This window comes from Anas platyrhynchos, chromosome 14 (genome assembly GCF_047663525.1).
Source record: "Anas platyrhynchos isolate ZD024472 breed Pekin duck chromosome 14, IASCAAS_PekinDuck_T2T, whole genome shotgun sequence".
NCBI lineage: Eukaryota > Metazoa > Chordata > Aves > Anseriformes > Anatidae > Anas > Anas platyrhynchos.
In genome coordinates, this window is record NC_092600.1 from 14340541 (window position 1) to 14363615 (window position 23075).

The 23075-nt window shown below is 46.9% G+C and overlaps 2 protein-coding genes across 2 annotated transcripts in view; both read right to left on the reverse strand.

The window, feature by feature from the left end:
* The window catches only part of FGF18 (fibroblast growth factor 18), a 70604-nt gene extending 70128 nt beyond the window's left edge, over nucleotides 1–476 (reverse strand). Inside the window, exon 1 of the mRNA XM_072023323.1 lies at nucleotides 360–476. Within this exon, the coding sequence (XP_071879424.1) occupies nucleotides 360–439 (80 nt within the window). The 5' untranslated portion in view covers nucleotides 440–476. The remainder of the gene's footprint in view (nucleotides 1–359) is intronic.
* A 9333-nt stretch (nucleotides 477–9809) lies between these two features.
* NPM1 (nucleophosmin 1) lies at nucleotides 9810–22308 on the reverse strand. The gene is made up of 11 exons (XM_027468443.3): nucleotides 22144–22308; nucleotides 21560–21639; nucleotides 18802–18921; nucleotides 17895–17988; nucleotides 16869–16972; nucleotides 16429–16490; nucleotides 15983–16037; nucleotides 14735–14824; nucleotides 13699–13800; nucleotides 11134–11208; nucleotides 9810–10166 (listed from the first exon to the last, which is right to left on the reverse strand). The coding sequence occupies exons 1-11, from the start codon at nucleotides 22205–22207 to the stop codon at nucleotides 10128–10130; spliced, it is 885 nt and encodes a 294-aa protein (XP_027324244.1). The 5' UTR covers nucleotides 22208–22308; the 3' UTR covers nucleotides 9810–10127.
* Nucleotides 22309–23075: the final 767 nt, after the last annotated feature.

Consider the following 23075-nt stretch of genomic DNA (forward strand, 5'->3'; position numbering starts at 1 on the left):
CCCGCGGCTCCGCGCCCCCTCCCCGGGCATGGTGCGGAGCGGAGCGGGGTGCGGAGGCGGTGCCCGGCCGGGGAGCCCCGCGAGGAGCGCTCGGCACGGCCGCTGCGGTGAAAAATAAAAGAGGGGGGGGGGGGGGAGCACAGCCCAGCTGGGAGGGCTGGGAAAGCGTGAAAAGTATTAAAAAAAAATAAGGAAAAAAAAATAAAAAAATAAAAACATGGAGAAAAGGGAGCGGGGCCCGACGGAGCGGGCAGAGCCCGAGCCGCGAGGAAAACCCCGAAAACAATTAAATAATGGGGGGGGTGAGGGGGGGCAGCCCGCTGAGCACCCGTTTGGGGGGGGTCCGGGGGGGGTCTTACCTCGGCGCGGCCGGGAGCGCGGCGCGTCCTCGGTGAGCCCCGGGCGGGCGGCAGCCCCCGGACCCCCCCGGGCTCCCCATCACCACCCACACCGGGCAGGGGCATCCCCCCCCCCCCCCCCCGGCCCCCCCCCAGCCCCCCGAGCATCCCCCGGGGGTGTCCCCGCGGAGCGCCCTGCCCGGCGCGCTCCGGCACGGCTCGCCTGCCCTCCAGCGGCCGCACGGCAGCACCGCAGCCGCGCAAAGCAGCCCCGCCGGCCCCCCCCTCAGCCCCCCAGGTCCCCTTTCCTTTCTCCTTCTTTTCCTTTTTTTTTTTTTTTTTTTCCTTCCCAGCGAGGAGAAAAAAAAATTAAATAAAATGTTCCCACGTTGAGAGCGCGCGGTGAGTGCCCGGGTGGTTCCCAGAGCTGGTTTCGGGCAGACAAAATGCCAGGAGCTGTTAACCTCCACGCGTGTTGGAACTCTCCGAAGAGAGCCTAGCGTCAGTTAACACCTTGTTAACTGAGAACATAACCCTAGCTCAGGACTGCGGGCTTCCCAAACCCTGGGATAGTGGCACGCAGGGGCACCCATCTCCTGCTCTCCCCCCGGGCAGGGCACCCCAAGCTGCCCCCCGGTTTTCTGCCACGAACCAAGCGGCCTCCTCATCCCTGACCCTTTGGACAACAACTCGGTGGTTTTCAGCTCATAGTTTCAGGCCCAGGAGTAACAGAAAGCATTAAGTTTGTCAAAACCCTCGCAAAATCAAAGCTCTTTGCTTAGTCAGGAAAGTATTCAATATATTCCTAATTATCCCTATTTCTCTTTTGCTCAGACCCTCTCACAGCCCCCATACCCTTCAAACCTGAGCTTTGACTGTTCCACCCCAGCTTTCCCACACACCAAACCTCAGAGCAATTGGAAAATTAATCTGAACTCTCCCCAGACCAGCCTCAGGACGTGAGTCGGGCCCTGATATGCTTTCAGTATCCTCAGGATGTAATCTCCCCTCTGACCCTACCATAGGCACAAGTGCCAAGAAACGCAGAGCCACCGCACGCCCCACGTAGGGAACACCCCAGCAGGGGCTGGCCATGGGAAGCCAGCACAGCCCTGCCCAGCAGAGCCTGGAGCCCCCAGGAGAAGCTGCAGACATGGCCACCAGCCCCCTGCAGATGGCCAACGTGCCACAGGCTGCTCCAGTTCCATCCTTAGATGAAACCAGATTTCCCCTGCTCCACCAACAGCCCTCGCCACCTTTCCCACTTCCAACCCCCCAAGATATCCCTGAAGCCGTAGGACCCATTGATAGCACCGCATTTTCCTCCACCCATGAGGACAGAAACCCCCAAGCAGCAACAGCGCAGACACCAGGAATCCCCCATCACCTTTTCCCAGCCACAACACCCCCACAACCTGCCCCTCACCACCACCAGCACTTCAGCTGCTCCCCGTGCCCACCAGCAGCTCACCACAGGGGTGCCATCAGGAGGACAACGCCTGGCACCTGCCCTCCCTGCTGCCCTGCACCTCTCTGAAGCAGGACCCCAAAAGCCCCCCCGGCTGCTGAGACCTGGCCAGCACCACCCGCAGCTCCACAGGGCTCTTGCTGAGCAAAGTGCTGGCAACTGCTGAATTCACTCCTTCTCCTAGACCAGAAAACCCCAAATGGCTAACGTGAGGCACACCAAAGCTGCTCTCCCTACACAGCCTCTCTAGGGAGCAGCTGAGGGCACTTCTCAGGCTTGGAGCACCACCACTAGTGACCCACTGTGAAGGGGCAAAGTCCCTGACTCAGCCATGAGCCCCCATCCCACCCCATCAGAGGACATCTGGCTCAGGGACACGGCCCCAGACTTCGGGTCCTATGACCTATTGACCCACTATGAACCCACTGGCCCACCGTCATTCCTGAAGCATCAGCTCAGCACCAGCAGCATGACACCAGCTCTTGGTTGGCCCTACAGATACTGGCAGAGGGTTTGGGGAGCGCTCAGGACATGCAACCAAGCTCAACACCCCAAATCCACACCAACCTCCAGACCACGCGGTGGGGATGCACCACCTATGACGCCAGCAGCTCCTCACCAAGAAGAGCATCACCTGAGCCAGCCCAGGCTGGGACCTGTCACCCACGAGGGCTGTGGTGACACCAGGAAGCCACCTGAGCACCACTCACAGGCTGTGGAGCTGGCACCTGGCGCTGCTGGGTCCACACTGGACATAGGGCTGGTGGGTTTTAAAGAGGACATGCTGGGTTTGCAGGGGGGTGGTCATCCTGAAAACACTCCCTGTGTCATCACAAATGGGGTTTTCACTTGAAGATCCATGTTTGTGCCTCAGGAGTGTGAGGAAGCCCTTCAGTCTTTAAAATCCCAATAATTATCTGGAGAATAACAACAGCAGAAGTGAATCTTGTTCAGGCTGTCAGGGCGTCCCCTTCCCTGCTCAGGCCACTGGGAGCTTTATGGGGCACAGCACATTCAGTGGGGCTACGCACTTAAGCAGGGGGGAAACCTCCCCACCTGCAGGGTGTCCCTGTGTGCCTGGAGCTCAGAACGGGGACAAGAAGGCCAGTGCAGGATCCCGGCACCCTGCACTTCCAGGGCCCTTCCTCCCTTGCAGCCAGGGTTTAAAGGCACAAGGAAAACCCCAGGCTCACGTTTTGCACGGTCCAGCAACGCAGCTCAGCCCTGCCAGCAGTACCTACACTGGTTTTGCCCCATCAGGTTCTGAATCTCTGCCCTTGGGTCACATCCATAAGTGACTCTTACTGAAAAATAATTTATGGAGGACTTTTACATTTTAACCTCTCTGAAAAAGGACAGCCAACTTTGGAAGGGATGCGGTGCATATTCCATCCATACCCAGCATGCACACAACGAAACAACCTCAGCCCGAGGTAACGGATTTGGGGAACTCTTCTGCACACAGATGGGCCGTGCAGGGGGTGGATACTTTACAACTATGCTCATTTGACAGAAGAGCACCAAAAAAAAAAAACAAAAACGACTGATTGACATCCAGTCGCAGCGATGAGCAAAGTCAGGATGCAGCTTCGGCCGCACGCTCCGGGGTAGAGCCTGGAAGCACAAAGCACAGAGCCACACCGCAATATTTGGACATACAGATATGGATATCTAGGCCACAAAAAAGCTTAGCAAGCAAGGCCGTAATTTCTAACAAACTCATCCATGGGGACGCTGAGACCTGCAGGAGACCAGAGCTGGGAGAGGGCCTAGCCCGGGACACAGCCCCCAGCACAAGTCCCATTGCTTCCCCAGCAGGGCTGCAAAGCCCCTGCAGCCCCCAGCCTTCTGTCTCCACTGAGGGACTCAACAACTGGCACCACTGATCTCAGGTGTGCAAGAAGTGTTGACCACGTCATAGCTGCTGGGAAGCCCAGCTGGAGAGAGGAAGGTCTCTGCCTGCAGCCTGGGTGAAGAAACCAAATCCATGGAGCAGCACTGAGCAGAGAGCTGTGAGGGATGCCCTGAAGTCCCCGGGCAGCCAGGGAAGAGTGGAATAATGTGCAACGGAATCGTAGAAGAACAAATCATTGCAAATTATGGAATATCAACCTTGGCAGCTTTCATTTAGCAATACAAACAGGAGGGACAACCAGCTGGGACAGCACCGAGTCCCACAAGGAGGGAGCTGGCCAGGACCCCCCAGCCCGCCCAGCTGGCCCACGGAGAGCAAGGCTGCTCCCAGGAGCTTCCTGGGCTTCTTGGGAACAGTGGCAATGGCATCGCTGCTTTACCTTGGGCTTCCTCTGGTCCCACCACCCACAAGCATCACAGGTCCCCTGGGAGAACACGTGGCAGCTGCTCAAGTGCTTCTGGAGGGAGGAAGAACAGACAAACCTCTGCAGAGGACCCTACACAAACCAGTGGGAAATTCCAGCCTTCGCACTGCATTAAATCCTAGAGCTTGGCTCCTTGGATTTATATTCCTCCATGGTTTCATTTTTCCCTAAAAAAAAAAAGTTGCAAGCTGTTAAGCTTCAAAACTTAATATTTCCTTAACTCGGAGCTTTTCAGCTCAACAGCTCTTAAACATAAACCTCTTTAACTGAAGTCTCCTGAATTAAGCTGTCTCCAGCAAGTCCCCACCTCAAGCCCAGCCCGTGGAGCCTTTCTCCCTGGGGGGACAGGTCCCTGCCCACGCCGCCACCACAGCTCCCAGGGACTGTCCCATGGGCAGGACCTCACGTGCAGGCTGCACGACCACGCGTGGCCCCACAGCTGCCGTGTGCCACCCCAGGGCAGCTCAGGGCTGATGCGATTCGGAGCAATGTGCAGCCCTGGGCGAGGGCTTTTGGTTCAGCATCATCCCTCCTGGATCTCCAAGGCCTCCTACCAGAGAGCATCAGAGCTGTAAGCAGTCAGCAGCAGACGGACCTGTGCAGGATTCGGCTGGCAGCGAGCACCAGCAGTGAAGGTGCGTTGTGCTCCTGCACAGGGCTGCAGGGACAGCCCTGGGTACGCTCCTGCTGGGATCCCATACGTAAGGCAGGCTGCTCGCTAGGAGATGCTCCTCAGGCTTTATGCATCCCTCCTAACACAGCAGGAGGAAGACTCACACCGGTAACCGCGCCCTCAGACTGCCACCGAAGACCAAGCAGAGGCCACTCAGCACATCCCACTTAAGTCTTTTCTTAGCTTTGCAAAACAAAGTTGGGCAGGATGATTGTTTCCTTTCATGTAGCTACATCAGGTAGCTTTCAAAAAAAAAAAAGTCAGAAGAGCTCAGTTCTTTCTAAAAATGAGGCTGAAAAAAGTACATTTCTACTGAAGAGCACCTGGCTTCAGAGCCAGAACTGGAAGTGTAACAGATAGATGGGTCATCTTGCTGTTTCCACAAAATACACCCAGATGGGACCCTGCCCTGGAAAATCCACCACAGCTCTGCAAAAAGATCCCCTGGAAGTCCCAGTGTCCAGCAGCAGGACAGGGTTGGAACCATTTACCTCTGCAGCTCTTCACCCTCTCAGGGATACTCCATGCTAAAGCCACGCAGCAGGGAATGGATTCGTGCAGGGGCACGGGGTTCACATCAGTGTTCAAATGTTGTCTAAATACTGCGAGAGCAAGAGGGACCAGGAAAACAGTGCTGTAAGTGGGAATGAGTTGGCAGGGACTGTTCTGAGACACAAAGCTGGAGGGAACAAGCAGAGGCATCTCACCTTAGTCTGAGACCCTAAAAAAGCCCAAATCCTCCAGCCTCTGTCTCGTTCTGCAGTCTCGGGATCACAAGGCTCCGTTTCCTTTGTCCTGGTGACCCCATAACATGTTACTGCCCTCAGTAATGGCTTGTGTCGGTGGAAGCCTCTCGGCAAGGACGCTCATGGGATAACAAGTTCACCCTCAGCTTAACGAGCCCACGGGCAGCACGGCACTGCCTGCCAGGACACCTCTGCAGGCAGGCACCATCAGAGCTCCGCGGTGACCTTCCCCTGCAGGGTCTCCACTCTTCCTGCCCTCATTTTGATCCTCAACCCCATTTGCTCTTTTTTTGAAGAATTGCCCTTTCTGATTCTTTGTTTTCTCCTGGGATCCTTTTCCCACAAAGGCCCTTTTCTGGCTGGGTTCGGGAGAGCTGATAGATGTGGCGCAAGGGGAGAAGAAAGTTTCTAAAGTAAGCAGCAGCACAAAAGTCATCCCAAAACAGCTGACCACAGCCCATGCATGCAATTAGAAGAGTCAAGTGGTCTCCACATTGCACTTTTATAACATCTTAATTAACACACAATATATTTTTGATTGACTTATTTGGTCCAAATAAAGCACAGCTTCAAATCCCCTCTTAAAAGAGCCACTTGCATAACAGACGACCAACAGCCAGCCACCGAAGAGCTGATCCAACACAACACACCAGATTGCTTCCAAAAGCCTAAATGTGGGTAAAAAGCAAGCAGAGGGAGGCTGGGGGATTCCCTCTGCTGTCCGAGAAAGGAAGGACAGTATCAGCCCTGGCAGGCACCTCAGCACCCCCTCTTCTCCTGTGCCTGGCCACGCAGGCTGTGCTCTGCCCTTTCAGATGGAGGAGGCAGTGCTCAGACAAAGCAACCCTTACTAAATACCAGATCACAAAGCCTCCAAACCTCACTCAACACAACCAGTTGCGCGTGGTGCCGCTTGCCAGGACCAAGTGCCCATTAGACCGGGACAGGGAATAAAGGCACTCCATCCAACGCTCAGCTCCAAACCACCAAAATCGTTTGGCGCTTTGTCTACGACATTTCACAAGCGGGATGCAGCCTTTAATTCCCCTTTGGGGAAGCAGCGAGAGGAATAGGGATCGGCTTGTTCCACAGGGAACGAGGGAAGGAGAAGTTGGGAGAGGTTGGCTGCAAGTCAGCAGTGGCACGTTGGAAGGAGACAGGACACAGCCTGGGGCACTTGGTATCGTTACTAGAGGAGGGGAGGACAGAGCATGTTCCAGCATGAACTTAGCCCCGAGGGACCGTCTGGGTGGCAAGGAGCCCAGAACCACCACCCATCCTGGCCCTGCTTTCCATTACCTCAGCCCACACATGCTCCCTTCCACCCTCCCGCCAGCCATGCTGGGGTTGTGCCTCTCCAAAGGCTCCAAGCGGGGCTGAGCGCAGGTGAAGCAGCCGAGGCCCACGCTTGTCTTAGGCTCCGAGATGTCCTAATCATACGGGAGCAGCAAACAGAGCCCCAGGGCAGAGTTAAGGAAGCCACAAGCACTTCTTGAGCACAAGGAAGAAGACACAGACCAAGACCTCGACCTCCTGAAGCTGAGAAAGGCAGTTTCACTGCAGGACCTTCCATCACCTGCTCAGCAAGGAGATGTCCAGACTCCAGGCAGCAAACCTGGAGACAAAACACGTATCAGGAGCAGCTGAGGCTGCAGCCAACACCATGCAGCAGAGGTTGAGGAACAGCCACCTGAAGAAGTGTTGACCCCACAAGGCACGTTGCTTTGCCATGGCACATGAGAACGCCTGTGCTTGCATCACCGCTCTTCACTCCTTCTCTACCTCTGTGCTCTCAAATAAGCCGTCCTCAAGGACCAGAACCATACAGGCTTTTGTAGTCCCTGTCATTGGATGCAACCATTTCGAAACATTCCAGTTTTAGTGCAATCAATCATGCCATTAACACATTCAAGGGAAGCACTGCAGGAAGTCGAGAGCAATACTTAATGCTTCAGCAACCCATCCTGTACTTGGTATCTTCTCTTCAAATCTAAGCTTAAATGCTTTAATTCAACCTTTTAGGCTCCAGTCAAAAGAACTTTAATTGGAAGAACTGGCAGCTGCCTGTGAAATCCTACCTGGAGGACAAGGCTGCACAGCCCAGGAAGCCCAGAGCAGTCATCGGCCGGCCAGTCCCAACAGGACCGAAGCGTTTGGAGACGTGACTGGCAGGAGCGGGCAAAGCCCGGCCCTGGGAGGGCTGGGGCAGAGCCACGGAGCTGGGCAGGGAGCAGGCAGCAGAGAGCCACCAACTCCTCGCAGCTGGAGCTGCAAGGACGTAAGCTGACAGAAAACAGAGTAAGCCAACTCACTGGAGCTAATTAAAGGTATCATGTCTATGCCACGATGTAGATGCCTCATGATGCGTAATGGCAGCCTGACAAAGATGTGGCTTTACATACTTTAAGAACACATTTTCCCACTAGAACTGCCCATACAGGCTCCATCTTCCCCCTGCAATCCTGCCACACATGGCTGCACCCCACTGTCCTGCTTTGTCAGTGACCTGTGGGCACAAAACACCCTGGCTTTTCTTAAACATTTAATATTCAGAATATTTTATTGGCTGGATAACCTCTTGCTAAAATTACTGTACAATTTTAGTATGTTTCAGCCAAAATTGAGGGCAATTTTGCTTAAATGAGCCTGTCTGTGCCATTAGCTCTATTTCACTAGGGAAATTTGCGCTCACTTGTGCGTATGACATCATCTATTGACATAACCCCACCGAAAGAGGCATTTCAAACGCTCATGCTCTGCCATTTCACATGCTGCAATTATAGTCAAGCTTAAATGCATCTTTGACACCAGACGTGCACTGTGGCTCAGCTTCCCTACCATGCGCAGTGCTTGGCTTCATTTTTCCCAAAGGAAGCGTTTGCTTCCAGACAGTTGCATCTGCTTCCATCGCACCCAGAATCTCCACTGCAGAAATGAGTTTTTGTAATAGCAAACTAAATATTTCTGTTCAAGTCCTTCAGGCAGAAAAATCCTCAACCTGTAAGACCTGCTCTAATGCCTTTCAGTTCCCAAGTTTAAGATTTCTGCTGGGAAAAATAAGAAGTTGCATTAATTCTCACACATAACAAGGATTAAATCAAGCTTAATAGTTACAACTGTTTAAGTGTTTATTAAGTATCGTTTAGATCTTCATACCATTACTGCAGTTACTACACAGATAAAGCATTCGAGCACCTGAAGCAATACAGCATTTAGACAAGAGCTTTGAGGACACATTCACAATGCCAGGCATATCATCCACGCTTTCCTTCCTCCCTTCACATACAAGTACCTTTATACCTTGGCATTTCTACTTTGTATGACAATAAAAACACACCCAACAAGAAATTTTAAATCAGCCTCATAGTATCCTTAGGATCAAAACCAAGAATAGCTAGTAAGGCTCCATTGTGCTATCTCAGCCACTTTAAAGGACGTTTCCTGCTTAGAAAGTTTCATCATGATGTTTACTCTGAGAATTATTTTTCCCCAAAGGCCAATGTTAGAAGTTGTACAGAAATTGCCCCACTTAAACTGAAGCATTAAACTTGGACAGCCATTATCTGGAGCACCTCGGAAAATGATCTGAGTAACTGCCTACCTGCCCATCTGAGCTTCTGGGATTTGCAGTCCTCAAGGACTGGAGATTAGCCCTCCACCATTCCCAGGAATTTATCCACTGGTCACTGATCTCCCTCGGTGTGAGTTCTCTAGGCACACCCTTCAGCACTGAAGCTTACTCTCTCCTCCACAAAACCCCTACCCCAGTCATTAAGTGAGACAACCTCAGAGACTGTAGCCCCTCAGAGGAACAGCACTGCCAGCAATTCCCAAATCAAAAGCATTACATTTTACAAGTGGAATCACAAGCCCTACAAATTTAGTTGTTAGAGAAAAACCATAAACCAAAGAGCAATGAAGCAGGTCAGAAATTGAGATGCAGGAAGGGCTGTTTTATGCAATTATATCATTAGTGGTCACTTCCAGACAAGAATAAAGTCCCGCTTACCACCTAGTCTTCTCACCAAGCCGAACGCTCAGTAGCTGTAAAATTCATACAAATTGGGATAGTTGTTTTTGAAGCTGACAACACTGATGACAAAGTTGACTGATGAGTACTTGCTAAAGAGAAGCAGCTAAAATACTTTAGAATTTTATTCTGTAGTTCCTACAAGAACTTTAAAGCCCTGTTATCTTCTGCAGTGAGTATGCAGACTACCCCAACCCATAAAAAAGAAACGATAGTACTTTATTAAAATACTAAATTTTATTTTTTTTCCACGTACATTTAGTCTTCCCACCATTTCCATTTGTCTGACCACCACCACCACCATGCCTTATCAAAACATTCCATACATACTTAAAATGAAGCTGAGGGTGGAGTCCCATCTTTAAAAACTAAACAGGCATTTTGGACAACACATTCTTGGCAAGGTAATCTGGATGACATTTATCAGACACTGTAGGGAAAGCTCTTTCAGCATTTGTAAAAAGGACAGCCAAATAATGGTTACAGAAGTAAGACTGCAGATTTTAATGAACTGTTTAAACTGTTTTCTTTTCTTACAGAGTCTGTCTCCACTGCCAGAGAGCTTGAATGACCTGGAAGTGTACACAAAAAAGTTAGTAATTGAAATCTATTTTTATTATTTTCAGTTTACTATCTCCACTTACTCTATAAAATACTAACATTAAATTACAACAAAACTGCATTTCTTTCAGAGAAAATTAAGTTGAAGGCAACACACTAGCTCCTTCTGCTAAAAGGCTGTTATTCACTCAGTTGCAATAGTAAGAATTCAGTGAAGGTAAGAGGATGGGTGTGGACCAGCTAGGCAAATATTGGCTGAACTCTGCCTACCCTGGCTAATGTCAGACCAACTCCAGTAGCTGAGGCTAACTGCTTTTAAACATTCTTTCAAGAACCTATCAATTTGTCTATCAGACAAGTTTACTCTGAACCACTGAAGGAAGCAGGAAAGCATAAGGAATTCTGTCATTGGAAGAAAGTCTTAACTTACAGGAATTTTGATAGGGAAATCTAAGACACATTTTAACCTAGTACATGTTGAGTAATAACTAATTCAGAAACTTGCTTCCTGATACCACCTTTTGGCTTGCCCTCTTACAAGAGTTCAGTTGACTTTGGGAGAAAACGCAGCAAGAAAGCCATAATATCAATTGCAAAACAGTTCCCCCTCCCAGACACCCTCCCCAACAAAAGGCTGAACAGCAGACTGGCCTAGGTGGCCAACTTCAGCAGCAAGGAAAACCACAGCTCATTTCCTTAGCCAATATGGTGCCAAAAGGAAAATTCTGTGGGTTTAGTAAGCAAGAGATAATTTACCAACCATATAAAAGCTGGAAAAATGTAATAAAATATTAGCTTTCTCATCTTAGCCAACTAAACCCTTAAAACCGTTCCCATTTATTTAATTTGAAGTATTGTTCGTGGTTTGTAACCCTTTGAAACAGTCCAAAGCTTGTAAAGATTAAGAAGTGGAAAAGAATCCCTAAGTCAGGTTATAAAAGTTTTTGGATTTTATCAAGTTTCAATAAATTTAGTTACCTTCTGGTCCTCCGTCCTGAAACAATTCTTAACATAGTTGGCGAATTTGGGTTCCAGCTTAGGAAGGGAAGAACCCTATTTTGAAAAAAATAAACTTTAGCGTATGCAGGCCGTTTCATCATTCCAACAAACAACTCCAACAAAGCTTAAATACCTTGCAATACAAGTGGAATTTTACCAAACTCAACTTGCAACATCCAAAACCCACCAAACCATTTTTTAAAAGTTTGTTTTTCTACAGCACCCAGTTATTTCTCAAAGCAGCGTGCCTACACACTTAAAACGCCCGTACAAGCATCGTTGCTCCGAAACACAACAGCAAGCAGTCTGTAGTCAACATTCCTGTGCTTTTCAGATCAACTAATTCTACATTTAAGGATTCCTACTGCGGGGTGCAATTTGTGACACGTATCTGCTTTAGCTCTTCTCCCAAGCAAAAATTTAAGTCATCTCCCACCTACATTCCCTCTCCCAAACCCCTTACATCTCAGTCTGATACAGCAGTTCTAAGAATTTAATGAACTGTTTGAGACATTTTCTTTTCACCTCTGAAACTGTTTGTATGTACTCAAACATACAAAACAGGCTGAGTAACTCACGATCTGGGTTCATCCTCACACCTCCCATCTCCATGGAAGATACAGCACAGTATAATTATCCTCTCACACGCCCCATGAGCAATTCTTCAGGTACATCAGTTCAAGTATCTAGCTAACTATGACAGTACACCTAGCAGGTTGGCAATTTTATGTTCAAGGGATACAATGCTACACTGAGATTATGTGAAAGATACAACCAAAAAGCTTGTATTTTGACTAAGTCTTACCTACCAAGTACTGACACTTTTCTATTAGCTTGCTGACATCTACTTACTGGAGCGGATCCCCTGAATTAAATTAATAAAAGCTATTTCTGAAGCTATTAACTTGCTGGCTATTACAGCAAAAAGCCACACAAACCGTTTGATTTACTAAGGCAAACTAACAGCATCTTGGAAAGCCTTAAAGGTGCCTGCTATTGCTTCTACAGTATTTCTACCTACACAGCACTTCTCATTGCTGAAAAGTTTTTACTGGGAAGTGTAACCTACAGCTACCTGCCAGCTAACTGGTGTGCATCCTTCCTTCCAAAGGGACATCTCTGCCTACCGTGAAGAGCTAAGCCCCTTCTGCCTACACTGCAGAAACACTGATCATTGCTCCTCCATGAGTCATGCACGAAAAACCACCCTAACGCCCAGCTGATCCAAGAGGTTAGCTTGACCTAGCAGAACGATACCATCCATCCCCATCAGGTTCACAATTTAGAGATAGGCATTTCTATCCCAATTAAGTGTCATATATCAGTGTCATCATAAATCGCTCTGCACCTACTATATACACCTAAAACTTTTTTGCTCTATTTCAGAAGTTTGTGGGACAAAACTGCCTTAAAGCTTTAAGAATCTAAACCCAAGATAAACCTAATGCTTCCACAATTATCAGAGGGCTGAAGTACCTCTCCTCTGAAGATGGGCTGAGAGCTGTTTGGCAAGGAGAAGAGAAGGCTTCAAGGAGACCTTACAGCAGCCTTTCAGTGCCTAAAGAGGGCTACAGGAAAGCTGGGGAGCAACTCTTTGTCAAGAAGTGTAGTGACAGGGCAAGATGTAATGGCTTTAACCAGGAGTGTAGATATAGATGAGCTATTAGGAATAAACTCTTTAGGCTCAGAGCATGGTGAGGCACAAGGTTGCCCAGAAAAGCTGTGGATGCCCCAGGCCAGGTTGGATGAAGATGTCCCCCTGCCCATGGCAGGGAGGTTGGAACTGGCTGATCTTTAGGGTACCTTACAACCAAAACCATTCTGGGATTCTAATTCTTTAGATGACTTGAATGCCTGCATAAGGAAAAAACAGTTCTTCTCAGACCAAACTAAAACCAGAACTCTTTGTAGCACTGACATCAGCAGAGGCTTTAGCTTTGTCCAAAAATAAATTTCCAACCAAGACTTTGGATCAGTTACATGCTTTCTGCAATTCAATGTCAATGAAGTCAATGAAGAAAAAACACAACAGCAGCATAGTGTACATGTCAGATCCCCACTACCACCTATGCTGCAGTAAAGCTTTGTACTGTACTGCAAACCTAGATAGCACACATCCAAATTTGGCTAATGAGGAAAGAATTGCTATTACCCTCTACACTTTTACCCAGCCAACCTACAGACAGAGCACCTACTAAAATGCAGTTCTTTTATTCACAAACACCTATCTCCCCCTTCTGGAAGTTATGAAGTCTTACAGGCAGCACAGTTTAGTCATGTCATCCCCCCATCACCACAAACTAGGACAGTTCACTGACTTCACATATTGGTAGAGTAACAATAGAGTTTCTTATTTGTTCCTTTCCTTGTGAGTACCAATGCTCAGCTTTGTCCTAAGTGAGTTTTCATTTCTGAGCTTCAACATCAATTTACTCTGCTAACAAGACTGCAAGCAGTGACATGTAAACATTTCTTACCAACATTCTTCTGCTGCACAAGTATTATAAATAAAGCTGATGAAACCTGAAGTGTTAGAAAACTCACCTTGTCTATGGAGGCCTGCATTTTTGCTTTAATCTCCTCTAACGACAGAGGGACTTTTGGTGTTTTTGGAGTTAGAGATTTATCCTTCTTGGAATCTGGAGTCTGAAAGGTATTGTTAGAAAATTGCTTATTAAGCTGTTCAGTACACAAAATCATTTTTTTCTGAAAAAATCGTAATATAAATGTAAATCGTAATTTATATTTAATAGAAGAACTAGCTATCACAGACATTTCAGATTATTTTCAACAAGTCACAGAAAAAGTTGAGTTTCCAAAACATTCTTCAAAGAAAATGTAAAGAATGCTAAGTTAGGAATTTAACTGTAGTTATCTTATGCTTCTGGGCATGCGTCAACACAGCTGTTTCTCCCAACACAAATGAAACTGAAAACAGGCTGAACATTCAGTGATTTCAAGTTTGCTCCACAACTGCAGCCAGATTCAATTCATACTTCAAAAAAGGTACACAGCCACAGCGCTTTCCAGGTGCTATGTTGCTCTCCATCCCACACTAATTTCTGTATTGACCTTCCCTGTTTGAGTGCACGCAGGAAGGAAAAGCTGCATAAGGAAGCTTGACAATTACAGAACTGAAGAAAACTTTCAGTTCTCACATGGATCAGTTTCCGAACCCAAGACATTATTAAGCCACAAAAGCAACACTGCTGGGACAAGGTAGGCAGCAAACTAGAACCAAGAGTGGGACTTCCTAATAGCAACGGTCTCCCGTTGTACTGCAGCTGAGTGTTGGACCAACACTCTTGTAGAAGCAGGTAGCCCAAAAAATATACACTAGCCAATTAAACAACTGGTTTGCTAACTTTCACAAGTGACAGCAGAGCTGATTACAAGTATCAGCTGTTGTAGTTGTATAGGCAGTTTTACTGAAGAGTTTCACAAGGCAACACAATGCAACGAAGCAACAGCATGGTTCCTATTCATTCAAATACTTTGGATTAGTACATTTTGTTTCTGGTAGGCAAGGAAACTAGCTTCCACAGCAGAACAAACATTTGACTCATTTGCCTTCACTCACTTTTGTTTTGGATGCTGGTGTGGACGGCTTAGAGTCTTTTCCATTTTGCTTTGCTTTCTGCATATTTTTTCCTGAAGGCTCACGGACAGGCTGAAAAGAAAGCATTTAAGCTTGTCATGAAAAACTGCTGTTATGCTCGCCAACATACTACTAGAGACTATGACAAATACATACTATTTAACTGCAAGCAAAAAGGCACCCTCATTTCCCATGCAGTATGATCAGTGTCTCGTATCTGAGCATAAACAGCTTATGCAACAAACTCAAGTGACAAACTGCTGGTCCAACACAATACAGAACATAGTCAAGACAGTTTGGTTATGACGCCATACAACTATGTGGGACTTTTCCATACATTTATATAATTATCTAAGGGTATATGTAAGACCATAGGGTTTTTCTGGCAGAGATGGTGCAAGGGTTAAGTCTTTTTTTTTTTTTTAATAATGAATTCTAGATGTCACTGCAAGCCTAAGATCTGACCAGCACTACTTGTTATTTGTAACCCAATCATTAGCTCTTCTATGTATGTTATACAGAAATCTTGTCCAGGATGTGAAAAGGCAACGGATTCTTGTATTCCTGTATAATCAAGGGACCATTTCCTTCAGTCACACTGGACTTGATTATATAAAACTTGCAGTCAAACAGTCTTCACCAGACATTAAGCTACCCTGCATTATTACCTAAAGAAATTCATCAGGAGAAAGAAGCATTTAGTGAAATAAAACATTAAACGTTTGTTTCTAAGAACGTCAATATGCAAATGTAAGCCTTTAAAAAAGATTGCCATCTTTCATCTCTGTAACTGTCAAATCGTCTTCCTTTGTTTTTACCACCAGATGGCACTCAAGGGCTGATGTAATTTCACATTCAAGCACTTGGCTGCCTGAAGCAAGTCTTTTCCTATAGGCTTACACAGTTCAGAACTTTTTTTAATTGAAAAAAAGTCACTAAGTCCTTTCTCAATCCACATGCATCAACAGCGTTTTATACATAAAACCAAAATAGCCTGACTACTGCATGTGGGTATACGTGGACAGTTAAGAAGCACCCAGACACCACTCTGTAACGAAGTAAGAAATCAGATGCCTATGCATCAAATTCATGAGAGTTAATTAACACCTATTAAAAAGGAGGTGTGAGTACCTGTCCCTCCTGTCCAGATGAACTGTCCATCTGGCAGTAGCACATAAAGAGGGGTCGCTATGTCTACATTCAGTAGATACACACAAACATGCCACTTACTTTTTTCATTGGCGTTTTGATCTCTTCCTCATCATCATCCAAGTCATCCTCATCACTAGAATTAGAAAGGGGTCACTCACCATAACTTGTTTTAACGCATGACAAGGTGTTAGGCCAAATAGTCTTAGTACTGTTCAAGTATTTAAAGGTACTCCCTTTGCTTTAGTACTCAATATGTGAATCTTAGGGCTTTGCAGTAGTACTAAAGAAATTCTAAATTTTCTTGAAGTTACTGAGTTATGGTAAATGAAGTTTCCTAACCCAGTATTACATATTTGAATATGTAATTGATTCAGGTTACATTGTGCAGATAAATTTGAGCTCATTTTTGGTAGCTAAGACCAAGAAGTAGCTTCCTCACTTAACATCTAGTTATGTCACTCTTAAAGTTATTCTTAAAGTTATCCTTGTGTTTCAAAATATATGATCAAAACTAAAATACATACTCATCCTCATCATCATCTTCATCATCATCATCTTCATCATCTTCTGATAGTTTTGCTTTTTTCTTAAAAAAGAAAAAAAAAAGAATTTTAAGGGTTTACACTACAGTGTTTCAACAGAATCTCAAACTTGCAGCACACTAATGTTTATTCAAAATACTGCACATATTGAGTTACTTCAGTGGTCAAAGTTTCTACATAAATAGCCTTCATATTAGCCTATTCAGCAAAGCTTTGAAAACATCTGTAGCTAACACATCCTTTAACTTAACACATCTCAAGATCTAAGTACAAAATAGCCACCCCGCTGCCGCCGCCTGCCCCCCCCCCCGAAATATCAGACCATTTATTAAGTAAATCACTGCAAATCACCTAACCACTCCTTGGCAGAATAAATACCAAACCACAAGAAAATTCTGCAGACCAACAAATTAGAAGTATACCTGTGGTGTTTTAGATCCTCCTCCACTCGCTGGTCTCTTTGTTGAGGCATTCACAATTTTTGTATCCTCCTCCTCATCCTCTGATTCTGGTTCTTCCTCTAATGCTGATAAAATGATGGCAACGTGTGAAATACCCACCTCATTTAACAATAGCAAAAAGAAGATTACTAGTAAAACAAATTATCACCCACAACTAAGTAAGGCCTTCTTGGGATGCTGGAACCAATTGAGCAAGCTTCCTATCAGCACTAACCACTAAGTCCAGAAGCTTTTCCAGCTGACTGGGGGCAGGTACTACTACACCAAAATTGAAGAATGGAAAAAAAATACCCATATGCTACAACACTCATCTCAAAAAAAGCCATAGGAAGGTAAGAGCAAGTACTTCTTCATATCCAGAACATGTTTAAGAATTTCTAGAATGATCAGCTTCAAGACAGTTCTATAAAAAGTTTATCCCTTACTGAAAAAAAAATAATAATAATTCACAGAGGCTTTCCTCTGAGTCTAAGGTAAGGAAAAAGCTCCCATATGGGGAACAGCAGCATCCATTTTTAACGGGAGCGATTAGAACCCAAATTGAGAGGCTGACAAACTCCCCTTATCCATACAAAAATGAGGCAAGAAAGTCTATACAAGCATTTCTCTGAACTCCTTTGCCCTCAGTTACTTCAGGCTTCTGAAGACATTCAGTGTGTTAGGTCAGAGGTTGGACTCGGTGATCTTGAGGTCTCTTCCAACCTAGACAATTCTGTGAATTCTGTGCATTGCTCAAGATACCAGATACACCTCTAAAGTTCTGGTAGTGCTGACAGTAAGGTCTCAGGGCTCTGCCCCCAATGCAATTCAGGCTCAAGCATGGGAACTTTCCAACAGCAATGCCTTAATTAAGCACATGGCACTGCTACAACATAGCATGCTGACCAGCTGTAACACGAATGTTGACTTCAAGAACATGTAAGAAGCTTTTGCTTTGCAAATTAACAAACATTAGTTTTGAAGATTAGCAACCAGAACAATACATACCTACAAGATGTTGACCGCTGACATAAACAGGCCCGGAACCACATTTCAACCTCAAGGTGACTGGCGGCGTGATCTCGAAGCCGCCTAGTGAAACCTAGGTGAACAAAAAAAAGCATTAACTATGGAAGGTGAGGTGTGCGTAACAATCCATTCAAACAAAACCAGCAGCACCAACATCCGGAGATTCCAATGGTAATACAGCAATTGCAAGTTTCAAACTGGCAGAATATTTCAGAAGTGATTCCAGTCTAAGTGCCACAATAGGGTCGGATTTACAACAGTCATGGCATATCATAATTAAATCATGCTTTTCAAAACCAGACAAATCCATGTTTCTGTACAACATTGCAGCAATGATAATTTCAAGATCAACCATCACACCTGCCCCCAGCATTGTGCAATTCCACTTGCACAACATCAACAACCCCGATTCAAATTACATTCCAGATGGCAAGAACCAAAGGAAGGTGCTTTTAATTCCACAGAAGGTAGCAATCATCTTTACAATCTTATAAGAATTTCTGATCTGAAGGAAAAAGTAAATTTTCTCATCCCAGGCTCCAAGAAAGCAACACAGACTAGAGATGCACCCACTTGCAAATACATACATTTGTATACACGGAGATGACATACACAATTAATGTAGCTTCTTTAAAAATGCGTAATTTGAATCGAAGTCTATCATCTCCAGGTGACTAGAACAAGTCTGCTAGGTGCAAAAAGATATATATCCATTTAGCTTGCATTCGTGGCATGTGCGAAAGGTGACTCTTCTCTGAACCCACTCACTATGCCTCACTACATCACTTGCAGATCATTACAATCCAGACAACCTAGACCTTTACTAACTTGTCCTTCTCACCTGAGACCCAATTTGTAACAGATGTTTCCTTGCTCATTTACTTACTGTAGGTTGCACAGACATTTTCAGAGACGCCAGTACTACTTTAATAGGGTTGCCTTCATAGTCCAATGCCTCTGCTTCTACAACGTGTAATTCGTCTTTGGCTCCAGCCCCTAAAGAAACCTGTGAAGCAAAGAACAGTACACATTCTGAGAACCACAAATACTCAAAGACTTTTAGAGTACATTCACTGTTCTGTGACTCAAGACTTGCATCTGTGATTCTGAATGCTAATGACTGAGTTGCACTCCTCCTCCAGCCAATAACCTCTTTTCCAGTAACACTGGTGCTTACAGGGTGGGATTGCAGACAATTGCTTTAATGAAGACACAGTAAAGCTTTCTGGGGGGCAAGTGCTAAGTCCTACCAGCACTGGAGCTGGTCCATAGGAAGAAGCACAAATACGTAACTACAGAAACAGAATCCACTACTTTCATTCCCAGAGTACCACAGCCTCAAACCTTACCTTTTTCCTACCATGTTGCATCTGCCAAATATCTCACCACATCACCTACTCTATGCAACTACAGTATGCACTAAGTCTGAGGAGGAGTGAAGTTTTACATAGCTGCTGAGTTCAATGCTATTCTTTAGGCAGGAGCCTTCTGTATTCATTCACCAAGGAGAGAGCTGCTGTCCCAGCATATTTTAAGTTCCTCTGTTCCTCACACCAACAACAATGGCATGTTCTGAAGACTCAAAATCATAGCTGAAGGGAGGCACAAATGACAGACACGGGACAGGCCTAAAATTCCTGTTTTCTTAACCTCTGAGTCAGCATTACATGTAAGAGCTCTGAAAACCAATAATGCCCTCAAGTATTACCATTATTCCTGAGACAAGTTAACAAGGCTCTCTCTGTGCCCTTTTCCAATGGGAATGAAAAGAAAGCTTCCCACCCCCCCATGGAAGATGTGGGTGTAAACTCTTCAGGCTGACTGTGGGAACTTGAGCATGCCATTCTTTAAGAGCTGTGTTTTAGTCAAGTTATCATGATCCAGGGAAGGCTTTTCAGGCTGAAGACTGAGAAATAGGATACAAAAGTTACTAATCCTGACATGTCTTGTTACTGTAAATTTGATCAGGGGAAATTGGTGCTCTGATGTCATCTCTCAAATGGGTTAGTACCACAATGAATCACTCTCCTGGTGGGTCTACCCACCATGACAAGTTTCATTTCAGAACTTGCCCCCACCCCCAGCTACCATTGTCATTTGCACAGCTCAAGCAATACTCTGGCTCCTGTTTGCTTATTGAGTGGCTGGCAAGTAGCTTTTCTTGGGCTTTGCCTTCTGCACTGGAGAGATGCACAACTGCAGTACGTAGGCAATAAAGTGGTGACCACCCTGCTTTATCTCAGCTTTCATTAGTAAGACCAGACACGTACATCTGTCCCCATACCACTTTCTGCCTCTACATGCATCATGAGTCCCGCTTCCCCTTTCACTTTTACTTTTTTCTCCATCTCTTACCTACATGCCTTGCATGACATGTGTCAGCCCTTGTTCACCTAGTATGTTATCATGGGCACAGATCACAGGCACAGAGCTCACTAGCTTCAAGTTTCATCTCCCAGTACCTCCTTTCTCTGCTTGCCACACTATTTTTTGTTGACAGATGCTTCTTAGAAGCTTCCAAACTTCCCAAGATATTTCCATTTTGTTCCTTCTTATTTCAACCCCCATAACTCCTGTGGACAATCTTCTCTTTAAAAGACAGGTTTTTGAAGGAGACTTCTTTCCAGACAACCCTAAAAAACTAAGTACTGATAAACATTCAATCTGGTTCATCCTCAGTGAAGGATGTACACTCAGTCGGGAGATGCTATCAGTAATTTCCCAAATCAGAATCTGTGGATAAAGCCATACAATTAACTGTCACTCTACAATTAACTGTCACTCACACTGACACATTTAATCTGCATTAGGTGTGAGGATTACCAGATGAACTTGCCCTGCCTATACTAATTATTCTTCCCTCAAAATAAACTTTAAAAGGTTACCAATTAAGTACAAATTAGTCATTGTCAAGGCTACAATTTTCATAAAATGCAAGGACTGAAGACATGTAATTTAAAAGACTAATGTGTAAATGAGAGCATTGTAACCATTGTTTTAAGCTGTGCCTTGGACAAGACTAGCACCCAGATCTCCCACAGGAAGCAATTCCCAATTCTAAAGCTCTTCTGTCATCAGGATGTATCTTTGTTCTTAAATGATAAAGCACAGAAACAGTACAACTCGAACTCCTTGCCTATGAAGTTGTGGCATCTTGTGCTTATGCTAACCGTAACAAAACATGCTCAGCCTTGAGCAAAGGCCTTGACATGCTGTGTCTTGCTTACTGGGGCAGTAAAAGACATGTATTATTTGCTGTTTGCGGGAAGGAAAAAAAGGCACTGGAGTTTTATCTGGGAAATGTACAGAAAAGCTTTCCAAAATAAAGTTTCCATAGTCTTCTGATAGATGTCCATCTATGATTAAAATAACCTCTTCTCCCCTTGTGCTCCTGCAGCATCTGAACTGTTAACATTAGATTTGTTAGTGTGTATACTCCAGCCTTTAATACCTTTCAGCAAACACTAATTTACTCTAAATTAATTTTTAAGCTTTTTCAACCTTATATCACTTACTATAAAGCATACAATATCAGTGGACGTTTTTGTTACACTTATCACAGAAGGGAACGAATTTACACATTAAATGCACTCCTCACAAGACCACCCACCGGTACTTCAGCTTAAAACACGCATGGTACTTGCCGTTCTCAAAGACAGCTGATGCTCGTTTTCTTCATCGTCTACTTTGAATTTGTACTCCTTATCTGCTTTAAGCTCGCAGCCTGCGAAGAAACCACCGAGCGATGAGCAGGGCGCGATACGAGCACAGTGCGCTACTCACGGGCAGGCACCCACCACCCTTTACCCCCAATCCCACCGCTCCAAGACTCCCCGTCTCCACGACCCCCCCCCAGCCCCACCACGTGCGGCGGGCAAGGCCGCGGCCTGGTGCCGAGCACCGACGGGACCCCGGAGCGCCCCGCGGCAGCACCACCCCACCCCCGGGGGGCCGAGGTGCTCAGAGCCGTGCCCCCCCCTCCACGTGCTCCCCACGCGCGGCCGGGCCGGGCGCGGAACAAAGCGGCCACGTGCCCGCCACGTGGGGCGCGCGCGGCGGCGGGGAGCGCGCGCGGGTGGCGGGAACAGCGCCGCGCGCCCCCTCCCTCCCCTCACCGCCCCCCTCCCTTCCCCCTCCCCCCCCCACCCACTGAGGCGCCCCCAGGCCGCGGCCTGCGCCAGGCCCCGCGCGGCGCGGAGGAGGCCGGCTGGCGGCGGGCAGCCGTTACCGAAGAGGAAGGTCTGCGGGCGCAGCGGGCCCATGCTCTCCATGTCCATGGCGCTGTCCTCCATCTTGCGGGCCTGCAGGCGGCGGGGGGGGGAGCGGAGCGGAGCGGAGCGCGGCGGGGGGCGTGCGGCGCGGCGGGCGGACGCGCACTAAAGGAAGCCGCGCGCCCGCCCCCCTCCCAGATATAGCCCGCCAGCTCTCGCGAGAGCCGCGCCACGGCCACGCCCCTGCCGAGGGGTGCCGCGCGTGCGCAGTGCCGGCCCCCCCCCGCCTAACGGGGCTAAGGGAGGGGGGGGGCGAGAGCGTGGCCGTGGGGGCGGCCTCAAGATGGAGGCGGCGCTGAGGGGGAGCTGGGGATGATGCGGCCGGGGGAGGCCTCGGTGCTTCAGACTGGGTGCTTTAAAGCTAATAAAGATAAATACGCCTTACCTGAGCACCCCCTCCTCACACTGTGAACACGCAGCCTCAGAGCACGAGCCCCTCTGTTAACGTGCAGTGTGTAACTCGCATCCATACCGTCTGCGTTCACCTTCACGGAGTAGCAAATTCAATTCTCTTGCCAAAATGCGACAAGTGACACGGTGGCGAAATGAATCTAATCCCCCAAAATGCACCATTCACCTTGCTCCCTCACAGAGCTCACCCCCTTTCAGAAACAGTAAATGCAGTTCCACAATCGCTTATTTTCCAGAGTGAGGGCTCGTATTTTGGTCCAAAACTCAATTAGTTCCCCAAAGGTGAGGTTCTGTGAGCCCTGGGTTTACCAGGATACATCCCCCTACAATCCTGTTAACATTAAAGCAGATTGTCTGCCAAGGTTTTGTCAGGTGGATTGCCACAGGCTGACTCAAATACAATAATAGTAAAATTGACTTGTGTGTGAAAACAAGGTAGAGGAATAAATAGGGCGGCTTGCTGTGTGAGTGAGGGTGG

Bases quoted from the DNA above. Each gene is read 5' to 3' on its own strand.
- NPM1 (XM_027468443.3), bottom strand. From the start codon at position 22,207: ATGGAGGACAGCGCCATGGACATGGAGAGCATGGGCCCGCTGCGCCCG. The intron at 17,989-18,801 runs GTAAGTAAATGA...TTGTTCACCTAG, and splicing joins AAATGTCTGTGCAACCTACA to GTTTCACTAGGCGGCTTCGA. The intron at 16,038-16,428 runs GTATGTATTTTA...TTCTAATTCTAG, and splicing joins GAAGATGATGATGAGGATGA to TGATGAGGATGACTTGGATG.